Source organism: Lepisosteus oculatus, chromosome 4 (assembly GCF_040954835.1).
Source record: "Lepisosteus oculatus isolate fLepOcu1 chromosome 4, fLepOcu1.hap2, whole genome shotgun sequence".
Lineage (NCBI taxonomy): Eukaryota > Metazoa > Chordata > Actinopteri > Semionotiformes > Lepisosteidae > Lepisosteus > Lepisosteus oculatus.
Genome location: NC_090699.1, coordinates 34444133 through 34471137, shown reverse-complemented (window position 1 = coordinate 34471137; position 27005 = coordinate 34444133). Strand labels below are relative to the sequence as shown.

Genomic DNA, 27005 nt, shown 5'->3' with positions numbered 1-27005 from the left:
TTTAATACGTCAGACAAGACGCTTTAGAATAAGAAGAACGGTCAGGACAAAACATCGGAGTACATTTTTTTAAAACTATTTGCAGAAAACATCATTTTAACGCACTGAAACACAACCACGTGCTGATTTTGACGCTCGCGGATAAGCTTTACCGGAGCTGAAAATTGTGCTGTTATTCTAAATATTAGTATAATCAATTGTTATTGCTAAAAGAAAACGCTTGTGGTGATTCGCTATAACAAGAGATTCAGGTCAACAGTATGCATTAATTTTTAGGTTCACAAAAGAGAAATAAAAGTACCTTTGTATCAGGTGTTTCCTGTTATGATAGGAGACATATGAGGAAGTTTCAAGGACTTGTTCAACCTGTTTTGTTATAGAGTGTGGTGTATTATACAGTATGTGCTGATTCTTTTACCACAAATGCTTTGTAGGTATCAATATTTAGGTTTGTTATTAAAATTGTGTCCAACCATATTATCATAATCATAGAAGTACTTTTATGAAGTACAATGAAATGGCAGTAGGTGTGTTCTAAAGTTGGACATAGGCCTGGTTTTAGCATCGCATTGCCAGAACACATAATTGATGAAGGTGATTGTTCTTACAGTCAATCAGAATCATCATACATTGTAGGACCACTGAAAAACTTTTTTTAAAAATAAGCATTTTAATTTTATGCAACATGGTAAAATGCTTATTAAAGTTAAACAATAAAGATTTAACAGAAGTGATTGAGAGGATATTGTATTGTAAAATATTTGTAACTTTTCATCTATCTATTTTCTTCCCACTTCTTTCAAAGCTCAACAAGCAACAGGCACACACATAGACACAGACATGCACACAATTGGGCTCACAGTAGGGCCAGTATTCCCAGAGACCAATTAACCAGTATGTTTTTGACTGTGGGGGGAAACCGAAGCACCTGGAGGAAACCTACACAAACACAGGGAGAACATACAAACACACAGATAGCACACAAGGTCCAGATTGAAGCGAGGGCCCCAGCACTGTGTGGCTATCAGCAATGATAACCACTGTACCACCTGTTTTTAACTTGACAATACTTGTCAATACATTGAATACTAAAATTCAATAACATACCACCAGAGTATTTCCTTTGCTTCATATGATGAGCTCATGTTCTACAAATTAAATATATATATATATCCATTAATGGAAGTATGTGAGTTGTGTACAGGCACATGTAACACAAAACACATAAATAACAATGGTGATTTTTGTTGATGGAAAAAATGGATTTGATTGGACCAATTTTAATACATTTGAGGAATTAAATGCAAATGTCCAATATCAATGGCTTTTGTTTATTTGCTTATTAAAAAAAATCAATTTACCTGTGGAGTATTAATATATAGCAATATGTAATGAAGGCAATACAATATAATCAACATTTTTGTATTAATTTTGCAGCCAGTAAAGCATTTTAACACAATTAAAAAAACAGTCCTCTACTTTTTCATGTGATCTAAACCTATTTACTCATGAAAAATAATGAAGCAAAGAACTGAAACACAAAACATAAAAATGTTATATCAGTTTAGGTACAAGATTTTAAGCTTGATTTTTAAGGTTGATTTGAAGACTTATTTTTGTCCGTGTTGTTTCATACTCAATAATTGTTAGAAAGAAAATATAGAAAGATGTATGAAACACTTGTCCAAGACCCATGATTACAAATGCTCTTCTGTAATTCTTGAGATTTAAGAAGATGGTAGTGTGTAATTAGAGCAGCACAGTCTCCTTTTGATTTTGTTAACTTGTGATCTATTAAATGTTTTTAACCGTTTCTAAAGATAGAAGCACCTGCTATTTTCTGATGTTGTGATAAAAGATATTGGCACTTCCCTTGCATTTTTAATATATTTATTACTATACTTAACATAGTGCCAAAAGGTTGTTTTACAAAACTTATCTGATTGTGGTTAAACTTTGTAGCATCTTTTTAACGCTTCTCAAATCGGGGTCAGGTTTAAGTAATTTCTTTTACACCACTCAGATAAAACCTAAAAGTGGGTTACCGGAATTCTGCAGCTGTAAAACTACATCATTTAAAAAAGATGCAGAAATATATTCCTAAAGATAAACATGGAGTAAAAACATCTGAATCCATGCAAACAAAAGGATACCATTTGGCACAGTAAGCTTCTTTGGTTTGCAATAGCTAATTGAGCTGTTGATTTTATCTGTTCAGTGAAAGAACTAGTTGGATAAAATAAAGATAGCAAAGGTTTAGACAACATAGTTGGGTAACTTTTTCCAGGCACCGACAACCACTTCTGTAAAAACTGTCTCCTATTCTCAATTTTAAATGCAGTTCCCCCTAGTTTACATTTTGTGTCCTCTGGTGTACATTTCACTGTTCATACTTTAGAAGTTTGTTGGGTTGACGGTCTCACTGCCTTTGAGGATTTTGAATACTTGAACCATGTTCCATTGTAATATTCTCTGTTTGAAACAAAATTATTTTTTGTCATTTTAGCCTGTCAGAGTATAACATGTGGTAATGTACTGTACCTGAATGCTCTTCTGTGTTTTGATGCTAGAGTAGCTAAATGGAATGACGAATTCTACATGATCTCTTACTTGTACAGTTTTCATTTATACTTACAACAAAATAGATGTTATGGTTTTTACTATATGCTTGTAACACTCTGCACTAGTCTACATTAAATGTAATCTGCTAAATGTTTGCATAGTCTTGAATTCTTTCTAAATATTTTTGAATTTTTTTTACAGCTTATATTGCTGGCTAATCCTTCTATTTTGGTATCCTATGTGAATTTGACTAGTTTTCTAAGTATATCAGAATCTAAATCATAAGAAGAAGAGTTGTCTAATTACAGATCCATATGTTACTTCACTGATTACATCATTCAAGTTTTGATATTCACCCGGGTCTTAACCCAAACATGTGTTGCTTTCAATGCCTACAGCTTGCAATTTAATAATTCATCTTTTATGACAAAACCTTTATTGAAAGCCTAATAAAGCCTTTATTGAAAATCTAAATGAATCTAATATCATAAACTCATTTTGTATCCATTACTGCCTCTGTTTGTTCAAAGAACTCTAGTTATACAAAACCCGCCTTTCTAAATCTGTTAACTCTCCCTAGAATCCTGTTGCCATACACATGATGCTCTACTTTATTTCTAAGTAGAATTTCATAATCTTAGATTTAATAGAAGATTTTTTATATTTATTTGGTGTAGTTTTGATATACTCTTTATGACTGGGTACTACATTATATGATAATATGTAAATGTTCATTTTCAAAGAACCCATTTTCTTACACCTACTTATATTCTCAGGCCATATATAAAATATGAAAAAACAAAATACCAAGTACAAGTATCTAAGCTAGAGAATGCAAGCTACTCAACATTTCAAAGTACAAGGTCTTCTAATGGGTCTTGATTACTGTACCTACCCTAGGGCTGAAATGGCCCTAATGCACCATCTAATGGACAGTCATAACATTACAGAATGTTTTAGATCTGTTTTTAAGCCAGTGATTTATGCCAGAAAAATACCAAAGAATTAGAACTGATCTGGGCTGCAAAGGAAGAAATACTGATCAAGGAATACAATTATAAAAATGTTTTATTGACCTTTACAAGCAAATAAAACTACACATATACCTTTGATTTTACACAGGCTGTTCAGACCTGAGAGGGGAATGGTTACAGTGGTTTCATAGCTCTTGAGCTCTTGAGCTATGGGCTCAATTCTGCCCTAAGGCACTTTCAGAGTGAAATTTTCATGTTTCCTCCATGCCTGAGTGTATTTTCTCCAAATCCTCTGATTTCTTCTCATAGTTAGAGAAACTGTTTATAATAATTAGTCTCCCCTGCATGTGTGTGGTATCTTGTCTGAGGAACACTCTGCCTTGCAGCCATTGTCTGCTATGATACTGTAGGCTGCAGCTCACTGTGAATATGTAACACTAAGCGGTTATTAAAAACAAATGGATGTTAAGAGCTGTTTGCTGAACACTTGGGGGAGCTCTATGGTTAGCGCTTTAATACTATGATCTGTATAATAGCACTGCATTGTGTGTCACACAACTCTTTTTTTAACAAGTACTTAGGACTAATCCATCAGACAAAGCAAATTTAGTTGGCAGGAGGGGGCAGCAAGGTTACTACTGCTACATTATAGCTCAAGGCTACTGGGTACGTTTCCAGATAGTGACACCTTCTTTTTGGAGTTTGCATGATCTCCCTATCTTAATGTGGGTTTTTGCTGGGTACTCTGGTTTTCTCTAACCTCCCAGAAACATGGAGTTAGGTTTGAATGTTTGACTGATAATATACCATCCCCAGGTCATACCCAGGTATGGAGTATGTAAAAGGAAAATTGAATAAATAAAATAATTAATAATAATTAATTATTATTATAATAATAATTTAAAAGTTATTTAATAATAATTCCTTACACTTATATAGCTCTTTTTTGGACACTCCACTCAAAGCGCTTTACAGGTAATGGGGACTCCCCTCCAACACCACCAATGTGCAGCATCCACCGGCAGCAGCCATAGTACGCCAGAACACTCATCACACATCAATTATCAGTGGGGAGGAGAGCAGAGTAATGAAGCCAATTTATAGATGGGGATTATTAGGAGGCCATGACTGGTAAGGGCCAATGGGACATTTGGCCAGGACGCCAGGGTTACACCCCTACTCTTTTCGAGAAACCCTGGGATTTTTAATGACCACAGAGAGTCAGGACCTCGGTTTTACATCTCCTCCAAAGGACAGCACCTGTTTACAGTAAAGTGTCCCTGTCACTATACTGGGGCATTAGGACCCACATGTTAGCACCCCCTGCTGGCCCCACTGACACCTCTTCCAGCAGCAACCTTAGTTTTTCCAAGGACGTCTCCCATCTGGGTACTGACCAGGCTCACACCTGCTTAGCTTCAGTGGGTTGCTAGTTGTGAGTTGCAGAGCTGCAAATAGCTGAACAAAGGCTGCAGAACCCTCTACAAGTCAATTACATACAGCTTCACTAGGTAAATTGATCTCAGACACATTAATATGTTAAAGAATTCAATTATTAAAAATGCAATGTGTGATTACAGTACGTATAGTATTCCATTAGTTACAATTTCAAGAAACACAGTATTCTAAAACAAATTGCACTACTTATTTTTCAAATAATAAGTATTCCTTGATACAATGAACACTGGCAAAAATCAACCTCTTGACCTACTTTTGATTCCTTAGAAACCATCATGTCCCATTTATTATAGGAAGCTCTTGTACATCCTGCTTTGCTTCATCATTTCTAATGGCTCCCTTTAGAATATCCCATTGTGTTGTGTTTATTGACCTACTCATTACTCATTCTGTGCTGTTAAAAAAAAACTTAATCTGACATACTTTGGCAATTATTTTGGGGAATTTTAGATTTATTACAGTCATTAGTCTTTCTTTCAGTGCTGGTTATAATAATGTAAGAAATCAATAATCCCCATAGTTTATGAAGAAACTTCAGTAGCCATGTGTTTGCATAAGTGTTATAAAAATAAACAAAAATCCCTAATTTCCAGGATAGGTTTTATAAAGTTTACCCCTATAGCTCCACTTTGTTATTTTAGTTTTAGTTTTGTTACATGTTAATACCCAATATCATCCCAGCTACAACACATTGATATAAGGTACATGAAGAGAGCAAACACTAAATCCCTCATATTCTGTGTGTTGTCAGGCCATCAAACATTTTTGCACAGCAGTCATGAAGTAGTCCAACAGAGTAACTGTTACATCAAAGAGAGGAAGAACACCATTATGTACAGACTCCCAGGTGCCTGGTCAGTGAAAGCTGCCACTAACACACAATTAACTAATAGAGCACACCTGTTTGGTCCCTCCCTACCAAACTTCATTTGTATCTGGGAGCTCCCAGAGACAATTCAAGCACAATATAAAGTTGCTTGGGATCAGATAGGCAGTTTCAAGGCCACATGACACAATGAGTATCCCTTGTTGAAGTTTTTACTAAACAAGTGCCTCTAATGAAAGTCTGTAAATGATTTAAAATTTAAATTAGGGATCTGCTTTGAAAGATAAGTAGATTTTGCTAAATTGTTGCTTGAATGCTTATTATACTGCACTAAGCACCAATTGTTTGGTTTACCAATGGTTGCAGACTGACAACATTGAAACATTGCTTCCACTGACCAAAAAGAATGCATACCAGATTTTCTTCAGCCATCCACAACCGCATTGCTTTATTAAAGCCTTCCTTAATTATTAACAGCAAGGCATTTTGTATTTGGCTAGGTATGAAAAAAAGTAGTTAAACATTGATCACAGTTTAGCTTAATGCTAACAGAAATAAGGATATTGACAATTCATTTATTATTGTGGCTAGACAGTGTGGAAAGATTTGCATGATATGAAAGCTTTAGTGGTAAACCAAATAGATATGGACAATATCTTGCTTCATTATTCTGAAATAGACTGAAGTATGGCAATAATTATACAGTAGCAGGAGTCTAGATAGGAGTCATGCTATTCACAACAAATCTTATCTGGGTATACGCTTTTTTTTAAATAATGCAGTATACTTTACTAATACATTATTACACAGTGAATTTGTGTTGTTTGCTGTATTTTTTCTGACTTGATGATTAGTTGCATTTCTGCCTGACCTGTAATGCCAGAGTCAGAGCTGCCAGCCAATAGTTGAAGTTACAATGAACAGTTTCCTTGATGAACAGAGTTTAAATAAGATTGCTGTACATTCTGGGTTTATAATGCACTTTTTTGCGGGTATACTAGTTTTCGAATTCACCTCGCATCAGTGGCAGTTCTGTATTCACTCCCGCATTCAATCGGAAGTGTAATAAGTCACTATTTGAAACCAGTCCCATGGAGACACGCAGAGGGGTCGCTACAGTCTGGGAATTCCGTTCTCCCAATCGCACGCACACACACCGCCATGTTGGTCTTAACTGCAGGTTTGAAAATCAGTGTCTGAGTGTATTCCTCTTATCTCAGTAGAGCTACCCCTCTCTTGGCAGCTGCTATCATTTACACGGGCTCTATGAAAATAAACGGAACCACTGATAGAAGGGGGGCTGCCGCAGTGACTAAATACCTGAGGAGTGTAAAGGGAGATTGTCCTGAAAAAAACCATAACAGAACGCGACAGACCTTCCTCCAGCATGTCCACTAAGGACGGACTGCTCCCCAGCACTGATCGTGTGATAAAATGTGAGTACGTTTTTTGTGTGTTGGTTTCTCTACTTGTGTGGGAACTCAAGCAAAATATTCCTAGTATGATGTTAAAAATGGCGGACCTACTTTACATTTGCAAATATTTATGTTCAGCGAAGATCCCGGCTGACTGAGAGATTATTTAAATGCTGAAAGTGTGCTGGGTTATTCAAGTACGTTTGACCTTTTTTGTTGCACGCATTTAAAATTATGCAGCGATATGTATACAGCAAAAGGGAGCGCTTTGCCTCCTCATGTCGCTTTCTACAAAGTTAGGTTGTTTTTGGCTTTTATATATGTACTTAAATGACGCAATTTAAAGTTTACAAAAATATTCAGAGAATTTCTGCATGTTTTATTAACACTGTTAATGAATTAAAGCTCACGCTAACATTTTATGATGTATGGTTATGCAGTTAGCTTAGTTATGAGTGACTTTAGGTTATAATACAAGTGTATATATATATTACTATGTATGTGTGAAGATAGACAATTTTTATAGTTTGATCTAGTCAGTAATGTACAGTAGGATATATACTTACTGTGTGTGTTTCATAGACATACAGTATTACGGTTTGGAAACGAAGACAACAGTTGCTGCAGATTAAAACTCGTTATCAGGGAAACTTGTCTTTCACTCAGAGATACATAAATTCTACATTATTATTCTTATTGAAAAACGTTAGACACCACTTTAAGATGTTGGACAAATACAGAAGTACAGAAATTATTTTAATACATACTTCTTATGTATGTCGTTTTTAAAAGACGTTAAAGTTGAAGATAGTTTAGATGTGGCGTTGGAAATGGTAACTGGTGAACACTATTCGCAGGCCCTGTCAGCGTGTCCTGAAGTAGGCGTGATCTTTCAGATGTGCTTGGACTAAGAATGGCTGTCACTGTGGCCTGCATATTACACACTGCACGCTGACAGAGGGCCGTTGAACACATTTGAAATGGTCTTAGTAGAAAAGAGAACGATCATTTTTAAGTTTGTCGTTTTCTTTACTGTGCCGATATTGTGAGCGCTTTTCAACAGCATACTGTATATCCAATTAAAGTCAGTAGAACGCAATATTTATAAGTGCTTTTACTTTGCTTTACAGGTAAAAAAACTAAAATGCATTTATTATTAAGGCGATTGCCCCTCAGTTACATGAACTTGTTTGCTAATCTTTCTTTGACAGTTTTTCTGTGATGCAGTGCAGTGAATTGGATGCTACCACACTGTACCTTAATGATTGATTAATGTTTCTTTATGCAACTAAAACATGCTTAGTTGCATACGTAATTTATTTTATTACTACGGTACTTTAAAACATTTTCCACCCTTAGTGGTAGAAATGGAAAACAGTGATATTTACTGTATTAAACTCCTTATTTAAATGAGAAGAACTCCAACATTAAGTAAAGGTGGATGCTACTAATATTTTAATGCTACTAATATTTTGAACTTGGGGGAATACGAGCTGCTCCCTCACAGGTCCTCTTGAGTCCTGGGTTTGATTCAGGACTGGCAGTCCTCTGTGTGGAGTTTGCATGTTCTTCCACGTTAGGGTTTTCTCCAAGTGACATTCTGGCTAGGCTGTTTGAAAACTCTGAACAGAACTTCTGCTTGTATGTGTGTCTGCCCTGTTGTGAACCAGCCTGTATGCATTCCTGCTGTGCAACTAGGATTTCTGGGTTATCGCTGTGCTCCTTACCAGGAACAAGCAGCCTTTTCATAATGGACAGAGGTTTTTAGCTTTATGTTATTGCATCATATTAAAATGCATCAAGAGAAGGTTTTGTCCTGCAGTATAACAATGTCTTGTCCAGGGTGGACTCCTGCCTTGTGCCTTAAGCTTCAGAGAGCAGCTCTAGGTTTGCCGCAGCCACAACCCTCACCTGAATAAGCAGTGTTCTGGTTGGTGGATAGAAGAGAAAATTCTTAGTAGAAACCCTTCCCCAGAAAAGGTCTCCCATTTTATTTTTAGCTATGTGTCTATTGGTCTCGCGGTATTTGAGGTATTGGATAAGGTGCTAACAGGTCACTCCTGCATACTTAAATCTAGGTGAAATATAAGTACAATATTTGTTTATAGTGTGTCTCCTGAGACATTTGTTCATCCAATTTGTATTGGAATTTGCAGCTATAAATGAGACCTATTTTCCATGTAATACTTTTGGATTTCCAAACAAAAAAAATATTTCCTCATTTTAATTTTTTTTCTGTTAATTTTCAAAATGTCTTTTATAATCATACTTAGACAGATTAATCATCTAAAATATATACATTTGTTTCCTTTTACCAATATATCTCATTTATACACAAATAGTTTTACATTTTTGGAACATTTTCCAGATTAAGATAGCTAGATTCAAAGTCATACTGAATACTGCCACAGATTAGTAGTACAGCAGCCAATGAATTTGGGTAAATTTGAATCATATGCAGCGTACATTCATCAATAATAAAGAACATTTGTCTCTGCAAATATCATGGCCCCAAGATACAGTACATTGATGTTAACACAGAGAAGACTGTCGATAACAAAATTACAAATACTCTGGAGAATTACAGCTGAATTGATGTGATTGTTGTTTGTTTAATGACTTCAGCAATGAAAAACAACACAACTGTGTAGCTTGAAGTTGTCTCATGTATAATTCAGTGATCACGTTTAAAGTCTATTCCTGCACTTAAATTAATAAATTCACTTTCTTATGAGAGTTGTAGAGAAGTTGCTGTAAAAGTATGACCTTAGAATGAAACATTTTAGATGTTTGTGTGAGCCTTTGCTTTTATGTTTGTACCTGGAAGTAGAAAACATGTTTTGTTATTGTGGATATCAGGGGATGGATTTTGTCTGGAAATTAAACCATCAAAATCCATTTTAAAATGTTTATATATCTCCTCGAAAAGTACTTTGGATGACACGTGGAACAGTGGTATTCTAGGATGTAATATGCTGCTATCTAATACCTGCATTTAGAAAAATAATGGAACAAACATATAATCAAAATCCAAAAAACATACAGTACACTCTGTTTTGATTAATTGGTCACCTGTGATTGACCATGATGTACTCAGATGACTTTTAACTGTTGCATAAGCACTTAGTCACCTCTTCAGAAAGAGAGTGTATTGAACAAGGGAGATGAGATAACTTATCCTATTGAATTTCAAGCTTGGTGATAATTGGAAAATTTAAAGAAAGTAAGCCATTTAATTTTTTTATGGTTTTGGATAGCTAAGAAATCCAAACAAAATAGAACAATGCCTTCATCATGCCATGTACACAGCCAGCAATTTCTGTCCTTGAAATACATTGCAGATAAGCACAGTTCTTCAAGTCATAATATTCCAGCAAGATCAAGGTTCAAGAGGTTCAGATGATTGGGTCTGAGCTGGAGGGTCTTGTCACTATAGAACTCCATTTCTAGTAAGTGGATAGCAACCTGACTGTGTAGCGCTATACTGATCAAGTCCCGAGACCTCACTTGATGCTTTTCCTGGCCTCATTCTGAGGTGACAACACATGTTGTTATGCTGCTTGTACAATAACTGCTTTCTTGTGAAGCCAGATTCATTAAATATTTGTGGGATAAGCTGAGACAATGTGGCTTTTAGAGCTCAGAGTGAAAAAGACATATGTTTATCAAGGCTGTACTGGTGTATAGGGACGGAGACCCTCAAGTCTTCAACCTGATGCAAAGCAATCGCAGATGTGCTCCTTGGAGTGCTTCCAGCTGTGGATACTAGCCTGTATTTTTCACACAAAAAGATCCACAATTGGTATTTTAATGGCATGTTAAAATAACTATAATGAATTTTCCTGTCATGTCTGTTCAATAAAATATCAGTGCGCATACTATAGACATATTTGTAATAATTACTACTGAGTTTTGTTGCAGTTATAAGTGTTTTTATGTTCAGAGTACTATATAGTAATGTCAGTCAGACTTTAGAGAAGGGCATTGTTGTTGTTTGGAGTCAAATGGAAAAATGATCAAGCAGAAAAACACTTGAAGGTCTATAATGTAATGGCAGGTAAAGAAAATTCGATATTTTATCTAATGTTTAAAATATTTTAAAGGAATTGAAAATGTCACCCCAAACCACTGCTTCGTCTCGGGTATTATTGGACAAGGACTGCAAATGGAGGGAAGTGTGTCATTTACTTGCATGTTTATGGAAATTTAATGTTGTAGATACTTATTCTGAAGCACCCTTTCCAAAACTGCTTGAGTACTTGAATCCCTGAAGTTCTTGCAAACCAAATGAGCAAGGATGCTTAAAAGTCTCATTATATTTACAACCTTATATTTATAAATATTTAGACTACTCAAAAAACTTTGTGCATCCTATCATGCACTAAATAATGTATTTTTACTTCTTTCATTAGTTAGAATTTTGTGGTTTTCTAACTCACAAAAGCCAACTTTATTGTGGGTACAGTGGGTATACCTGGAATTCAAATTCTTGCCCGAAGGTGAGTAGTGAAACTTTAAACTACATTGTTATGTGTACTGAAGCCAGGAGAATGGACAGGCATGGCTGGTTGGATTTAACTGCCTTAACTAGAAGTACAGTCATTAGGTTATATTAAAGAATTACAAATACTGCATCAATAGAAAGTTAGCCATGTGAGCTAAGCAATGATTATAGGAAGATTTTTTTTTCTTTTTATGTTATGGAAACTATTGGTTTGCAATTAAAAGCTAATTTGCAAAACTGTAGTGATTTTTCTTAACTGGTGATGAACTTATTGGCATAAACATACATACATGGACATCCATTTAGAAACATTGCAGTCTGTCATACTAAAATGCACAAAAATGGTGCCATTATTTAATTCAGTTACATTTAAGATTACTTTTTAATATCAGCAAAGTACAATAGGTACAGTGTGACTTGAGTGTTTATGAAGTACAGTAGATATCACATGTATCAGAAAAGATTGTACATTTACTGCAGCCCTTTAGTAATAAGATTGTAAAATGAAGTAGTTCAGGTGGGTAGCTGCGTCAGCATGCATAGGCTGCAAAGGAACAAGTAATAGGTTAATTCCATGTCTAAAAGAGAAGAAAAGAAACAACGTTTCGGCTGTGGAGCATGTATTACACCCGAAGAAGGCTCCAGAGCCGAAACGTTGTGTTTCCTTTCTTCTTTTCAGATTGTAAAATGTACCAGATAACCTATTGTAATACTGTTTTTGCACCAAATGTTTTAAAGGCATTGTGACACTGAAAATCATAATTGTACTGTTTAGTGCTAAACCTTAGCAGTTTGGTCAGTCATGATGTAATCCATTACAAATTGTTTTAGTAATGTTGTTTTGAATGGCTAGATGCACTAACACAAATGAATATTGAAGCTGTAAAAATGTGAAAAGCATTATTTAACTGACAGATTTTCTGTAATTCTCTTAAACCTTTAATTTCTGTCATCATTTTGCGCAGAACTAATTCAGAATGAGGATCTAATTGATTTTTCAGTGATAATATAAGGAATATTTACTGTAGTCATTTTGTAAGCTCACTTTGTTCTCTCTGTATTCACATGGGTTTTCTCAGGCGTTCAGCATTCCTATCATGCTGGGTTATTTGGACAAATTGTCACCCATCTATGTGTATGAATGTATACAATATGTATCCCATCCGGGGTGTAGCTGTCCTACCTTGTGCTTATGCCTGCTAGGTTTGGTTATAGTTCACTGCAACCCTTTGTGAATAGGTGTTGATTTTATTTGATTTGTAGGTGACACTCTTTCCCCTGAATGAGAATATCCTAAATCAACACCCCACTGTAATGATACTGTAGAAATTATCATTTTTCAAATGAGATGTTAAACTGAGGTCCTGACTACTTGGTAATTAAAAACCCAATACCACTTTTCAAAAGTGTATGAGTATTAACTTAGTGATTTGACTAAATTCTACTCTCAAATAATCTGACCTTTTAATACACCCATCTATTCAACAGCTAAAGCAATTTCTTATTTCTCTACCAGAACTTCTTGCACTTAGGTGTCATGGTTGCAAGACAGGAGGAGTATCTTCTTACTTAGACTCTGCTGTATTCATAGCAATGTTATAATACTAGAAAACAGTAGTGGGGCCCTTTAGTAATTGTTGCTGTACATAAATGTGGTTCAGATCCCAAGTGCCCTGCCATTGTACCGTTGAGCAAGGTACTTCACATTCATATTGCTTTAGTAAAACAATCTCCCTCTGTGTAGGTGCAAATATCAGTAGCTTTGGGTAACAAAAGCAACGAACTTAATAAGATTGTGTCTGATGTTTAATATCTTTGCTCAGCAATATCATTTGTGGGGTAAAGAACTGGCCAAAAAATGTAGCAGTATAGAGGTATTTGTTAATTCCAAATGATGTATTGGGTTTAGTGTTATATAAGATGAAACAAAAAAGGTCAGATGAGCAAGGTCAAAAAACAGTATCAAATAATTAATAAAATTATAATAAGAACTATAGACCCTGAAGGATCTGGGGGAAATGCATATTTTGAAATCTCAAATTTCCAGGACTGGTGATATACACAGTCCTCTTGAGGCTCAAGGCACACACAAGGAGCAGAAAATTAAGTCTTTGAAATAAGGGGAATTTTAGGAATAGATCCTATGCACAGTTATGCCCGCCCTGTGTGACACATTTCAAGTGTCTGTAGTTTAAGTGTGCTTATAGAAACTCTGCAAATGCTAATTCCTTTTGTAGGAATGAGATAATCTTCCTTGAGACCAAACTGTCTTGTTCTATTTTTGAAATGCACTTTATTTTGTGTACGTGCAGTTTTGATGAATATTGTGTTGCTTTTAATGGAAATGGGGCTATTTCACAGCAGTCCTAAATGAGCACCCTGCCAGTTCTGAGCAAATAAAAATAATGGGGATATGTGCAGGCATGAAATGGACATTATAATTGAATTCATTAATATAAATGTATATTTTTAGAATATCACAGTTCTGCTAAGATGAGGTTTAAGTTTAGTTTTACAGAACAAACAGCATGCATCATCCATCAAGGCAAAGTACAGAATCGACAATATCAAAAGTTTTTTCATTTAGTGATAGTGTTAACCAGCAGAGGTGAATAGTTCTAATTGCTATTTGTAAGTCATTGAATGAGGTGCTGAATGTTACTTATTTCAAGGTGCACATAATTCAAGTGTTAATATCAACAAAGTTGTTTTTACTGAATCAGTTTTGTTTTCAACTGTTAAAAATGAGGTAAAATGTGCTTGGTGCTAAAACGTATTTAAATTAATTTTTAAATTAATTAATTTAAAATGTTTACAGGAGAACTACTTATTGAGATAAAAATGGGATATTCTATGTGAATTCTGGTGTTCATTGGATTAAAAATCTGCCCCATAACACAAAGACAGCTTTTATTATTGTGATTAATATTATTGCTAGTAGCTATGGTATAAAGACTATTGCATAAAAGCTACTACAAATTACAGATGACTTGTGGTAGCTTTCAGAGGTTAACAAGTGGTACTTGCTGACATATTTTATATGATCAGAGTTGTAGTGAATGTACGTAGAAGATGTGGATTTAGAGTGTAGAAGTGTTGGGCACAGCTTGAATGAATATATTATTATTTTTATGCATATTCAGTATTGATAGATTGTCATTAGCATTAGTTGTTGGATGGATGGGTTTACTCTTACATGTGGTATTTTGTTGTCCTCTTCCAGACCAGAAAAGTCCTTGGTTATGCCTGCAGAGTGACAGTTATTGCTGCAATCGAAGTGTTATTTCAGAAAACATGTTTACATTGCCTTCAGAGTGACAAACAATCTCAAAACATGGGCTTGTTTGAAGAATGCTCTTTCCACAACAGGTGCCCGTTTTTTTTCTGAAGTGTTTTCCATGAGGGCGAGTAATGAAAATTCAAACAGCTACAGTAAATAACCCCTATTGGGTTTATTTTAAGTCTTCCTATAAACCGTATTTGTAATAATAGAACAACCTATGTTCATAGAACATATCTTCGCAGACAGAAGACCTCTGTTAATTTTAAAGGGGCAAGAAATCACTTTTCTTTTTCCAGCCTATAGCCGGGCTAAGTGTATAAAAGTGTGTCCACTGTGAAACTTTTCACAAGTGCATACATTAAAGTAATTGCTTCTGACCTACAACTGTCACGTCAGTACTGCAGTATGACTCAACTTTAAATAAAAACAAGAGTACTTCAGCTTTGATGGACCTTTAGGCCTGATGATCCACATTTTTAGGCCAAATGTAAAATTGCAAGGACACTTGGCAAAGATTCATAAGCCATAGCAAATTGTCAATGCAGTTTTATATAACAGAAAATTTTGTACAGTTAAAGGGAATTTATTCGGTACTACTTACAGTATTTATTTCATAAGGGAAATATAGAATAATGATAAACGCAGCTCATAACTGAAATGTGAGGAAACATCTTAATGGATTGGCATTTTTAAAAATAACCCCAGGGAGTTAAAACAGTGGCTCTGGGTTCTGAGTTACCCTGTAACTCGGAGAGGGGGAGGCAGCAGCCGGTTTTTGCTGACACATGCATGACAGCCTCACTTATTTGTGACCTTTTCTTGTTGGCTGTTTCCAGCCAGAACAGAGAAGGCTTACTGAATCTACTACACTTTCTTTTCTGCTCCTGTTTTAAGCTCTGAAGCAGAGTACCGGGCATAAGAGAGAAGCATTCTGACTTCTGTAGCATTGCCGAAAGTGACTTTTCAATTCAACACATTCACTAGAAAGTTTTAGAACTTACAAGTTGAAGTAAGTTTTCAGCAGGAACAATGTACGGGCAAGTTTAGAACAGAGGTAGGGCAAGGGAGGAAGTCTGTAGTAGTATTTTAAGATCAGAAGAGCATTCTGTTCTTCTAGGAGCAGGAATGACAGTGATGAAGAGAGCTCAGGGGCAGTGGCCGAGTTGTATTATTTCTAGAGCACGCTGCTTCCTTCCCTAAGCACATAACTTCACATTTATACCTGAATTACTTCTTAACTCTCTGCATATAGACTAATAGAAAGGCTTACAGAATGAAAATTCTTTCCTAAATAGTCTTAAGAACGGTCTACAAAGGTAACATTTGACCTAATGCATGGAATAAAATTAGTGGGATTTAAATCCTAGGTCATTTCTAACAGTTGTGATAATGCTAAAAATGTAATCTATTCCTCATTATGAAATGTAATATCACACTTTAAACCATGTTTAAAACCTTATAAAAATATTTATATAATATATATATATTTATGTTTTAAGAGTTCTTTAGGAATCTAAATGTGGTGGAAAAATTCTGAATGACAAATGATGATGTAGATCTTGATTGTTTTATTTGCTTGGCTGATGCCCTTATCTCAGGATGACCCACAATAGATCATTTCCATTCCATGTAAGTACAAGGATTAATGGCAGGTACAGTAAAAATAAATAATAGAATGACAGTAAGGCTGAACCAAAACTGCAAGAGCCACACAGGTGGCATACAAACATAATGAAATGATAAGAACTAAAACATTAATACAGACAGTGTATAAAGAGGAGTAATGTAAACATTATGAAAAGAAGTTACAGAACCAAGGATTTTAAATGATCTTTTCTCTTGAATGCAGAAAGGTTAAATTAATTTTGTGGGGGCATATTGCCCTCCCCTTTTCTTATGTTACATTTAATATTAAATACTACACATCAGCTTATTACTGTATATATTCAGTGCATTTTAATTGTAGAAACACCTTTGAGTGTGAATCTGTAGCCCTGCATCTGGAATAAGGTTCTTGTTACAGCTGAGTTCTGAATGACTTAATTGGGCCACTTGCTTAATTAGTACAAGTTAACATGCTCTAGGCTTCTCTTTGCTTACTTGACTATTTAAAGCTACCTGAAAAATCTTGTTCATTGTAACCTTCCAGCATCACAGTTGTAGGTTTCAGTTATTTTGTTTTTATTTTTTTTCCCTGAGCACCTTGGTTCTGTGAAAACTTTGCAAGAAAATAAATCTCCTTGTTTTGTGTGTTGCAGCTGTCCCCTTTCCGCCCACTCATCGGCTGACAGCTGAGGAAGTGTTTGAAAATGGTAAGCCACGGGTGGAGGTTCTGAAAAACCACCTCATAAAGGAGGGACGACTGGAAGAAGAAATAGCCCTTCGGATTATTAACGAAGGAGCTGAGATACTTCGCAGAGAGAAAACTATGCTAGATGTGCAAGCACCAATTACAGGTGAGAGCTTTCGTCATTCTGATTGGTTACGTTTAATCCCTGCTTCTGCAGTAGGGTAAAATGTGAAATGATAAGTATACAGTAGATTTGTGTGCATTAATATATAATTATATTCTGATTTCATTTTTAAAGAGATATTTACAAGGCCAAAATAAAAGCTGTTAGAGCATACTGCTCAGGGCTCCCTTTATGGGATGAGAAAAATGCAGATGGTTTGAACTACTTCTTGAGTCACAAGCAAAATGATAGAAACAGCTCACACTGACATCGTCCTTCAGGCACCCGGTCAGCCAAATGAGTTGCTATTAGGTCGCTAGAAGAGAATCCCCTTGCTGACTCTACCCAAAGCAATCCTGATGGCTCACAGCCAATTCAGCACTAGGACTCCCAGCAAAAGGCAGAGAACAGCATAGCCTGGATTTGACCTAGTAATGCTAAGGTCATAGACCTTTTACTGTTCGTTAAAGAGGATTTGGAGCTTCCCTTTAAGTGTTTTTACTCCATCATTAGGTCTGTTTTTGTGAAAACATGTCATTTGAACTTCAGTAAGAGCATAGGGAAAGCTACAGATGAGAATTAGTAATTAGCTCCATCTAGCTCATTTGGTTTCTGGAAAGTCAGAGTAACTCTTTGTGTAAAGTGCCTCCTGTTCTTTCTTTTATGTTTTTCTGCTTAGTTTCCACTTGTGTCCTCTGCTTCGTGTTTCAGTGCTAATTCTGAAAGAGTGTATTGGGTTGATGTTCTCAATGCCTGGTTTGAATCTGTTCCCTTTACAGTACTCTCTTTACAAGACGAATGTAAGCTGAACTTTATGGACACAACCCTTTTTCTCTTTTAGAAAACTTATTGTACATTGAACAAAGTATATTATCATTGGTGTAAATCTAGAATGATTCCCTTCATCATCAACTTGAAACGTTCTCATAAGTAGTGTTTATATGAATTGGACACTGGACCATATATTTATGTTATAATCATATATAATAGATATTTAAGATGACTTTAAAACACATTATGATCCTTCACAAAGGAATAAAGATTTGTCTTTACACTTGTCTGACATAAGCTGAAAGTGGTCTTCCTCTCACTTTTGGAAGGGTAACTCAGATATGTAAATGTTTTAGTTTTGGTAACTTATAAACCTAAATCGGACTATTGTTTTATTGTTTCCAACTTGGGTTAGCTTTTTTAAGTCCTCTATAACCTATTTCAAATGATAGCTCATTTTTACCTACAATGCAGTGTGCAAAATATTGCATAATGAATCTGTAGTTTTTCTGCCCTTCATTATGATCAGTGTAGGTCAAATTAGTGTTTAAAAGTTTGATTGAGGCAACAATGGTGGGCTAGCAGTAGAATACAGAGGTACTGCTTCTAAAAGCTTTAATAGCCCTGAATGTAAGGCTCACCCTGAAATAACCTTAGCATAGGATGGATAAAAATGTGTTTACATTCTACAGTGTTCCATTAGCATCTTCTTACACCGCATGCCCTGCAGTCTAAGGTGTAGCATCAGACAGAAGCCCGAGGAAGCTCTTAGCTCTTAGCTGACATCCAGCAAACCATAGGGATTGCTGTAACAGGATACTCTAGGAGACTACAAGCCCACATACCCTAGTGACACGTAGCCAGTAATGTGCTACTGCTGTTGGCTAATGACAAAATCCTGTTTTGTGAGGCCCAGATTGAAATATAAGTGGAACCGTTGCTGGTTGAGGCACTTATTAGCATACATAGTATTTAAGAAACTGATGAACAAGAATGCAGTTATTCACCTCAGTAACTGAGCGCTCTATCATTTGTGTAAACAATTAATTTAAAACTTTAACTCTTGTTTTTGTGTTAAGATAAAATATTGTACAAATATTCTATTCTGTGCATTTTGTGCTGTAGGGCAGAATTTAAAGTTGGAGACTTACAGCTCATTAGGGTGATTTACTGAGTTACATAGTATTTTGTTCTCGCATTTGGTATGAAAAACAAGGAAGGCATTTTGTATTGAGGTGTCATGAAAGGATTTTATGCTACTAAACTATTCAGAGATATGAATGTCATTTCCTGTCCCTGATCCATGAGATAAATTTCACTTTAGTGGTTTTGTATTTCATTTAATTCTGTGGAAGATTTCGGAGTTATTGTTTTATCCTTCTTCTTCATTCTTGTAGTTTTCCAAAATTAAGTAAAGTAATATTTGAAATAGAGGTTGTCATCTAGATTTCAGATTATTTTTTTATAAAAACTATTCTAAATATAAGAGACTTTAATTATATATTTTTCAAGTTTTCAAGTCTTTATTCCCATCACTTGAAACATACCACTTTTTTTACATTAATGGTATTGTATGGATTTTCATACACAGCCAGCTAAACTACAATGATTTAAATAATTTTAGAATTTTAAGTATTTTAAGTAGCTGTTTGTCTTTTAGTGTGTGGCGATATTCATGGGCAGTTCTTTGACCTGATGAAGCTCTTTGAAGTGGGAGGATCCCCAGCCAACACTAGATACCTCTTCCTTGGTGACTATGTGGACAGAGGCTACTTCAGTATAGAGGTAAGAGAGAACAGAAGATTGCGCAGTTTGAAGACTTGAACTAATTACACCTTTATAGTTTTCGGATAGATACATTGCCTTATTATCTTGCATTTATAAGCTACCAGATCTACACATTGTTTATTCTCCAGTAGGCAGAAAACTGAGCGGTCAACAGTGACATGATCTTTAGAGCTGCTGCCTCAAAAGCCTAGACACCCTCATCCTGTTCTTGGTTGAGGTGCCTTTGTGCTGGGAATTTGTACTTTCTCCTCATGTTCATGTGTTTATCCTCCTGGCACTCCAAGTTTCTTCTGCTTTCCAAAGACAATAGTGGTAAGCTAAAGTGTCCGTTCTTTGATGAAAGGGAAATTCCCTTAATTAATCAACCCTATTAGAAGCAGCTGATAGGATGCTGATGCCAGAATTAGTTGTTAAGGGGTTTTGAAGAATAACACCGAAAACAGAATCTTGTGATTACACAGTGTTTCTCCTATTTCTTAACATGTTTATTTTGGAATACATTGTCTGAAAAAATGATACTAAAACAGTATGCAGCAGTCAACTGAAATTATATCTATTTACCGTGTGAAAGCTTGTGTTTTGTTTTCTGCTTGTATTCATGAATTCATGGGCGGAGCGGTGGCTCTGTGGCTAAGGATCTGTACCTGTGGCTGGAAGGTTGCTGGTTCAAATCCCGCAGCCGGCAGGAATCCTACTTAGTTGGGCCCCTGAGCAAGGCCCTTAACCCCAACTGCTCCAGGGGCGCCGTACAATGGCAGACCCTGCGCTCTGACCCCCGGCTCTCTCCCTATCTGTGTGTCTGTGTGTCTCATGGAGAGCAAGCAGGGGTACGGGGAAAGATAATTCCTAATGCAAGAAATTGTGAAGGGTTAATAAAGTGATGTTATTATTATTATTATTATTACTATTATTATTATTTATAAATGCTTTGCTTTCTTTCACAGTGTGTTCTGTATTTGTGGGCACTGAAAATTCTATACCCTACCACATTGTTCCTATTAAGAGGCAATCATGAATGCAGACACCTCACAGAGTATTTCACTTTTAAACAGGAATGTAAGTATAAGGCACATCCAGGTGCATGTTTTATTGCTTTGAATTGCTGTACTCTGTACTGAAGCTTGTAATCATTACTTAGCTGTTGCAGTATTATAAGATAATATTGAACAGCTTTGCAGTGTTTGGATTGGAGGAATGCGAAAGAAAACAATTATGTACTTTCAACAAAAAAAGACTTGCACTTAAATTATTAATATGTACAGGTCATCCATATTATGGCTGCAGTAAGAATATAGCTGGTTTATGTAAAAACATAAATACTGATGATCATTACTTAAAAACTTTCAGATAGTTGATTGCTATTACAAAACTGATTAGTATGTGTTGTTCTGTCTTTTAAATGTGCCACCCATAGTCCCTTGTCAAAGCAGACAACTGAAATGACTGTTTATAGGTTATAGGCTAGACAAGTTAGAATTGTTTTTTTCCTAAACAAAGTTCAAAGCATTTTGTTCAAACTTACTGCTGTAATATTTATATAGAGGCCTGGCACTGCTCATATACAGTGGCTTTCTGGCCGGTGTAATGTTTAACATGATTAAATTGTAACATTTACATTTTTGGACTGGTTTTACTCCGGTTGGATTGTCATTATGCAAAGTCACTTATTTTAATGTCACATGAGCTTACTTGATCATTACAAATCATTACAAATACTGTTTTTTCAGCGTCATTGATGGTATATAAATGTTTGTGGGTTTTTTCAGCATAGAAAAAATTAATATCAAGAAGAAATACTGTTTATATAAAAGCATTAGTTTACATTAGTTTGGCTTTTCTTTATAGATTTTGAACTTGGTCACACTTTAGACACTTGATTTGTTTCTTTGGATCTTTTAACTTTCCAGGTAAAATCAAATATTCCGAAAGAGTGTATGATGCTTGCATGGAAGCCTTCGACTGCCTACCACTCGCCGCACTTTTAAATCAGCAGTTTCTGTGTGTTCACGGAGGCCTTTCTCCGGAAATCCAAACTTTAGATGACATTAGAAGAGTAAGTATTACCTTATTTATATCTTAATGAACACATTTACACCAAAACATGCATTTACATCACGTGCAGTTAAGGCTTTTTTTTTTTTGCACTACTGGGTCTCAAGAATAATGATCCATCCAGTATCTTTTTACTTAGTTTAAAATCTGCTTTACTTTGCACTCTACTGATGTCCTGTGTTAAAGTCAACTATAGCCGAGAACATAAAAGAGACTGAAAATAAGACAATATTGAGAAGGAAATTAATTCAGAACATCAGAATGTTATATGTTAATATGTTGTACTAGTGAATTTTAGAAATCTAAAATAAAACATTTTAATACTTGCGTTTGATAGTTATACAAATATTCTTTTCTTTGTGTTTGCACAGTTAGATAGGTTCAAAGAGCCACCTGCATTTGGGCCAATGTGTGACCTGCTGTGGTCAGACCCTTCTGAAGACTTTGGGAACGAGCAGTCACAAGAGCACTTTAGCCACAACACTGTCCGTGGATGCTCGTACTTCTATAGGTAATCTGGGTTTTTCTACACACCTGCTTTTGACAGTTCTTTAATATCTAGACTCTGCACCCCAAATTTGAATATTACCCTTTATTTTTTGCTTTCAGCTACCCTGCAGTGTGTGAATTTTTGCAAGCAAACAATTTGCTATCAATAATTAGAGCACACGAAGCTCAGGATGCAGGGTAAGCCACTTAAGAAATAAGTGTAACTTTGTTGTTTTGAGCTAAAGTCATAAGTTGTGTGCTTAAGGTTGCGTTTTTACCTGGAATAATCCGTTTGTCTTTTCAGGTATAGAATGTACAGAAAAAGTCAAACAACAGGTTTTCCATCACTAATTACGATTTTTTCAGCACCTAACTATTTAGATGTGTACAATAATAAAGGTAAGTAACAGCCTCATTGATTAGTATTTATCCAGTACTGAGCTTTGAAGAACATTGTGTAATATTTGACTAAAGGTGATGTGGTGGTTATCTTTTTGAGCAATTTTGGGGTCAAATTGGCGTACTATATCCAAAATTAGGTTATACACAATTCAATACATATTGTTGTTCAAATGTATCTATATTTCTGCACTATTGTAGTTTAGCACATTCATCCTAATAATCAGAGGATAAGATAAATTATTGAATTAAGGTAATGCGGTGCTAATTCTGAATGTCAATAATTAATTGACTCTGAAGGAGAATAAAATATTTTTATGAGACCAATATACAGATTCTTATAAGACATACTGTATAAATGGTTATCAAAACAGGACAAAGGTTTTTCTAGGTGTTAGATTTCAGTTTGAAGTGTGTCTATAAAACTGTGAAAGAATCCATTTATACCTAACTGCCTTCTTCTTAAAATGAATAATACTGGAATTTGCTTTAGGGACTTTCTGAGTCCAGGTTTTACCAAAATCTTAATTTATTTAAAAAACAGCAACCAAAACACAAGGCAGTTTTATTGTTCTTTTTCCTATTGGCAGTTTATTTCAGATCTTACCAATGGCATTTGTTGTTTTGACATTTAGAATTGTGAAACCAAAACCATAAAGTTTTGATCTCAGTAACTGTTATCATGTACCCATAACAGTCTCTCTTTTTATAGCTTATTGTATTATTGTGATAGTATTGTTTATTATAGCTTTTTGTTTGTTGTGGGAAAAAAAGCATTTACTGTATGTTGGCTGCAGTCATATCCATTCATGATATTGTCCTTTAAAGACATACATTTTGAAATGTAAACAGTTGTACTTTTGTAAACAACTTTTACATTGTACAATACAAAGTAAAACCTATATGCATCCTTGGGATTTTAAGGGGTTTTGTCATTGCAGCTGCTGTATTAAAATATGAAAGTAACGTGATGAATATCCGGCAGTTCAACTGTTCACCACATCCATACTGGCTGCCTAATTTCATGGATGTTTTCACGTGGTCTTTGCCATTTGTTGGTGAAAAAGGTATGTGAAGTATACCCGAATCTTTAGAAAATGAGTCATTTGTGCTAAAAATGTTGTCTTCAATCTGGTTACATTTCCTTGTATGTCCACTTGCATTTTGCTGGGTGCACTAAGTGCAAAATAACCACTGTTTACTCCCATCAAGATTATAAATGTTTAAAACCTATTAGGTTTCTACTGATAGTTCAGAAACATAATTATGATAGTCTTTTATTGCCATCATCTGCAGGAAAATCTGGTTAACATTCTTTGGGCCTCTTTTAGGACATCTGACATCACTGGAAGCCCATAAAGCGTAAAAAAACATTTTGGATATGATATTTAACTGATGTTATACCTATTGCTAGATAATCTAAAGTAATGCTATACATTCAGCATATGTGATTAATGCATTGACCACCAATAAATTGTCATATTAAAATAGTATCATTAAACACTGTAGCATTTTATTTTACCAAACTCTGTTCAAATCAAAGATTTTGGAGTTAAACCTCTTTTCCAATTATCATGTTGTGTGCAAATACAAAAGCTTCTGCTTTCAGGATAAAGTAACACTGTCTCTAAATCAGTTACAGAGATGCTGGTGAATGTGCTCAACATTTGCTCCGATGATGAATTAATGACAGAGGGTGAAGATCAGTTGGACGGTAATAAAAAGCTTTTGTTTTGTGAGATTTTCTTTTCTGTGTTATATTTTTTATAACCTGCATAATTTAAAAAAACAGTTACTGTAATTAATTATCCCATCACAAAAATACAGTACCTTTCAGGTCATGAGATATTAGACACTTACATTGGTTATGAATCAAAATGTTATACTTTGTAAATAGAAATAGATACTGTTTGTTATTTTTATCATAAATTGAACCTTTTTGTAATATAGAGTAATGCTTAATAGGCTGTATAACAAGACTAGTTTTGAAATCTAGCTCCAGATTCACAGATGGTAACTATCTTCTTTAGTGGTTTTGTTTTTGTTCTAGAATCTCACAGTTATGTGCACTGCATATGCTCAGGACAAAATAAAATATTAAATTGCTTACAAAATCAGTGTAGTTTAGATGTGTGAACTTCGTTCTAGTAATGCTGTATAGTTTTCCTTCAAGAGATCTTTTTATTTAGATTTTTTCACAAGGTGTTTTTGTAAACCAGTCCAAAGTACAAATTTAGGGTCAAATCACTGTCACAGAACTTTATTAATGCAGTTATATGTTAGCTGCAACTTAGTATGAGAAAGATCTTGAATGGAATATGGAACGTGTGTAATAGTTACTCAGAAAAAAAGATTTCACATTTTTTATAGAATTATAGAAATATTCTTGAAATTAACACCTAACCTGGGAACACCTGCAGAGCAGGTTTCATGAATAGCACTAAACTGTCTCTTTTATTGGTTTAAAAAATCTGCAAACCTGGAAATCAAAGTGTTAATATAATTTTATATTATTTCCATTTTCCTGTTGTTTGAATTCTTAATTGATAAGAATTCATTGGAATGTATTATATATGTGATTCTCTGACATCATTCTCTGCTTAGATTGTCATTGGTAACGTTTTTATAACACATAAAATAACACAGTTGTATAGAGTTGTTTTGTGTCAATAGACCAAATTGTATTTTCTAAATTTATAATGCATCTAGATAGCACTGCAGCTTGTGTCATTATGGTCCTCCCATTTTGTCTACCACTTACCAGTTGTGAATAACCTTGCAATAAAAATTTCCGGAATTTGGAATTTATTTTCCAAATTATTGTTTTAGTATCCAAATGTATTAATTGTATGCAGCACGTAGTATTTAAACAACATAACATTCTATAGCCTAATCACCTAATGAAAGCTGTCTGGTGGGTTTTTCTATTCTCGGTTTCAAAATGCCTATAGAAGACCCCACTCTACTGTGCCAAATGGCACATAAAATATGTTTTTTTTATCAATAGCTTATCTAAAATCCATTAACAGTTCAGTGTGAACTGGTCCTGGTGGAGATTGGGTGGGTCTCACTACTGGTTTTGGGAGGGTTTAGTGCCCTGCAATATATCACTTCTGCTTCCATACAGTTTAATATTAGTTTTCAGGTACTACTACTAATATATAGATACAAATGTTATTAAAGGGAACAGCATTTCACAATTTTAGAAACCTAGAAAACACTATACAGTCATGGATCTGCCATCTTAAACCTTGTTCTGTGAACTACTGTATGCTTGGAGAAAAATGCTCCTGAATTTTAACAACAATCATGAAAAAACTATGTAATATGCAAAAGTAAGATGCAGAACAACAGGAAAATGCATTTATATATTTCACCTTTCAGAGTACATTAGTCGGTGCAGCTGAGGAATTTTGTTAATTTGGCTAAACGTAACCATTATCCTAACATTGATCTTTCCCAAATTGATGCATTTAATTTGTACATACACAAGTAGCCCAAGTCATGTCAGGAGACCACAAATATGACCCATACTAGGGGATTTTTAATATTTTTCCACTTTCCATTTAAGAGGTATTTAGCTTGACAGATTACAGGTATCTTACCTTTTTAGATACCATAAAATAATTATATTATAAAAAGATAGACTATTGTATTATATCTGAGGATGAAGTATAGTACATACTACATTAATGTACTGAACACACATAAAATCAGCTCAATCATTAAAAGGATCAAGATGATATATATTCTTAGTATCTACTGACATGATGCTACTGCCCATCTTTTGCTATGTTGGAATATTTAATAAAGATGAAATTAATACATTTTGTTTATTGAATGTCAAATTGTGGTCATCTAAAGTTTCAACTTTTGAAAGAATAAGGTGCTGAAAATAGTTTGACTCTGAAACAATCAGATATGTTGTGAATAATAAGGTCTGTGAAATTCAAAGTCATCTGACAAGCACAAAAAAGTTTGTAGTTAAACCTGTTATAATATAAAATGTCAAAGTTGTGCTATTTCTATCT

At 34.9% G+C, this 27005-nt stretch overlaps 1 protein-coding gene across 9 annotated transcripts in view; it reads left to right on the top strand.

The window, feature by feature from the left end:
• Nucleotides 1-6919: 6919 nt before the first annotated feature.
• The window catches only part of LOC102687423 (serine/threonine-protein phosphatase 2B catalytic subunit beta isoform), a 39705-nt gene continuing 19619 nt past the window's right edge, over nt 6920-27005 (top strand). For 3 of the 9 annotated variants that reach the window (XM_015347561.2, XM_015347563.2, XM_069189149.1), the window contains exons 1-10: nt 6920-7256; nt 17281-17478; nt 19907-20031; nt 20979-21090; nt 21942-22087; nt 22458-22597; nt 22696-22773; nt 22880-22974; nt 23916-24041; nt 24611-24688. In XM_015347561.2, coding sequence (XP_015203047.1) covers nt 7208-7256; nt 17281-17478; nt 19907-20031; nt 20979-21090; nt 21942-22087; nt 22458-22597; nt 22696-22773; nt 22880-22974; nt 23916-24041; nt 24611-24688 — 1147 coding nt within the window. In that variant the 5' untranslated portion in view covers nt 6920-7207. The remainder of the gene's footprint in view (nt 7257-17280; nt 17479-19906; nt 20032-20978; nt 21091-21941; nt 22088-22457; nt 22598-22695; nt 22774-22879; nt 22975-23915; nt 24042-24610; nt 24689-27005) is intronic. The other 6 variants (XM_006630741.3, XM_015347559.2, XM_006630743.3 and 3 more) reach the window with 4 other exon arrangements.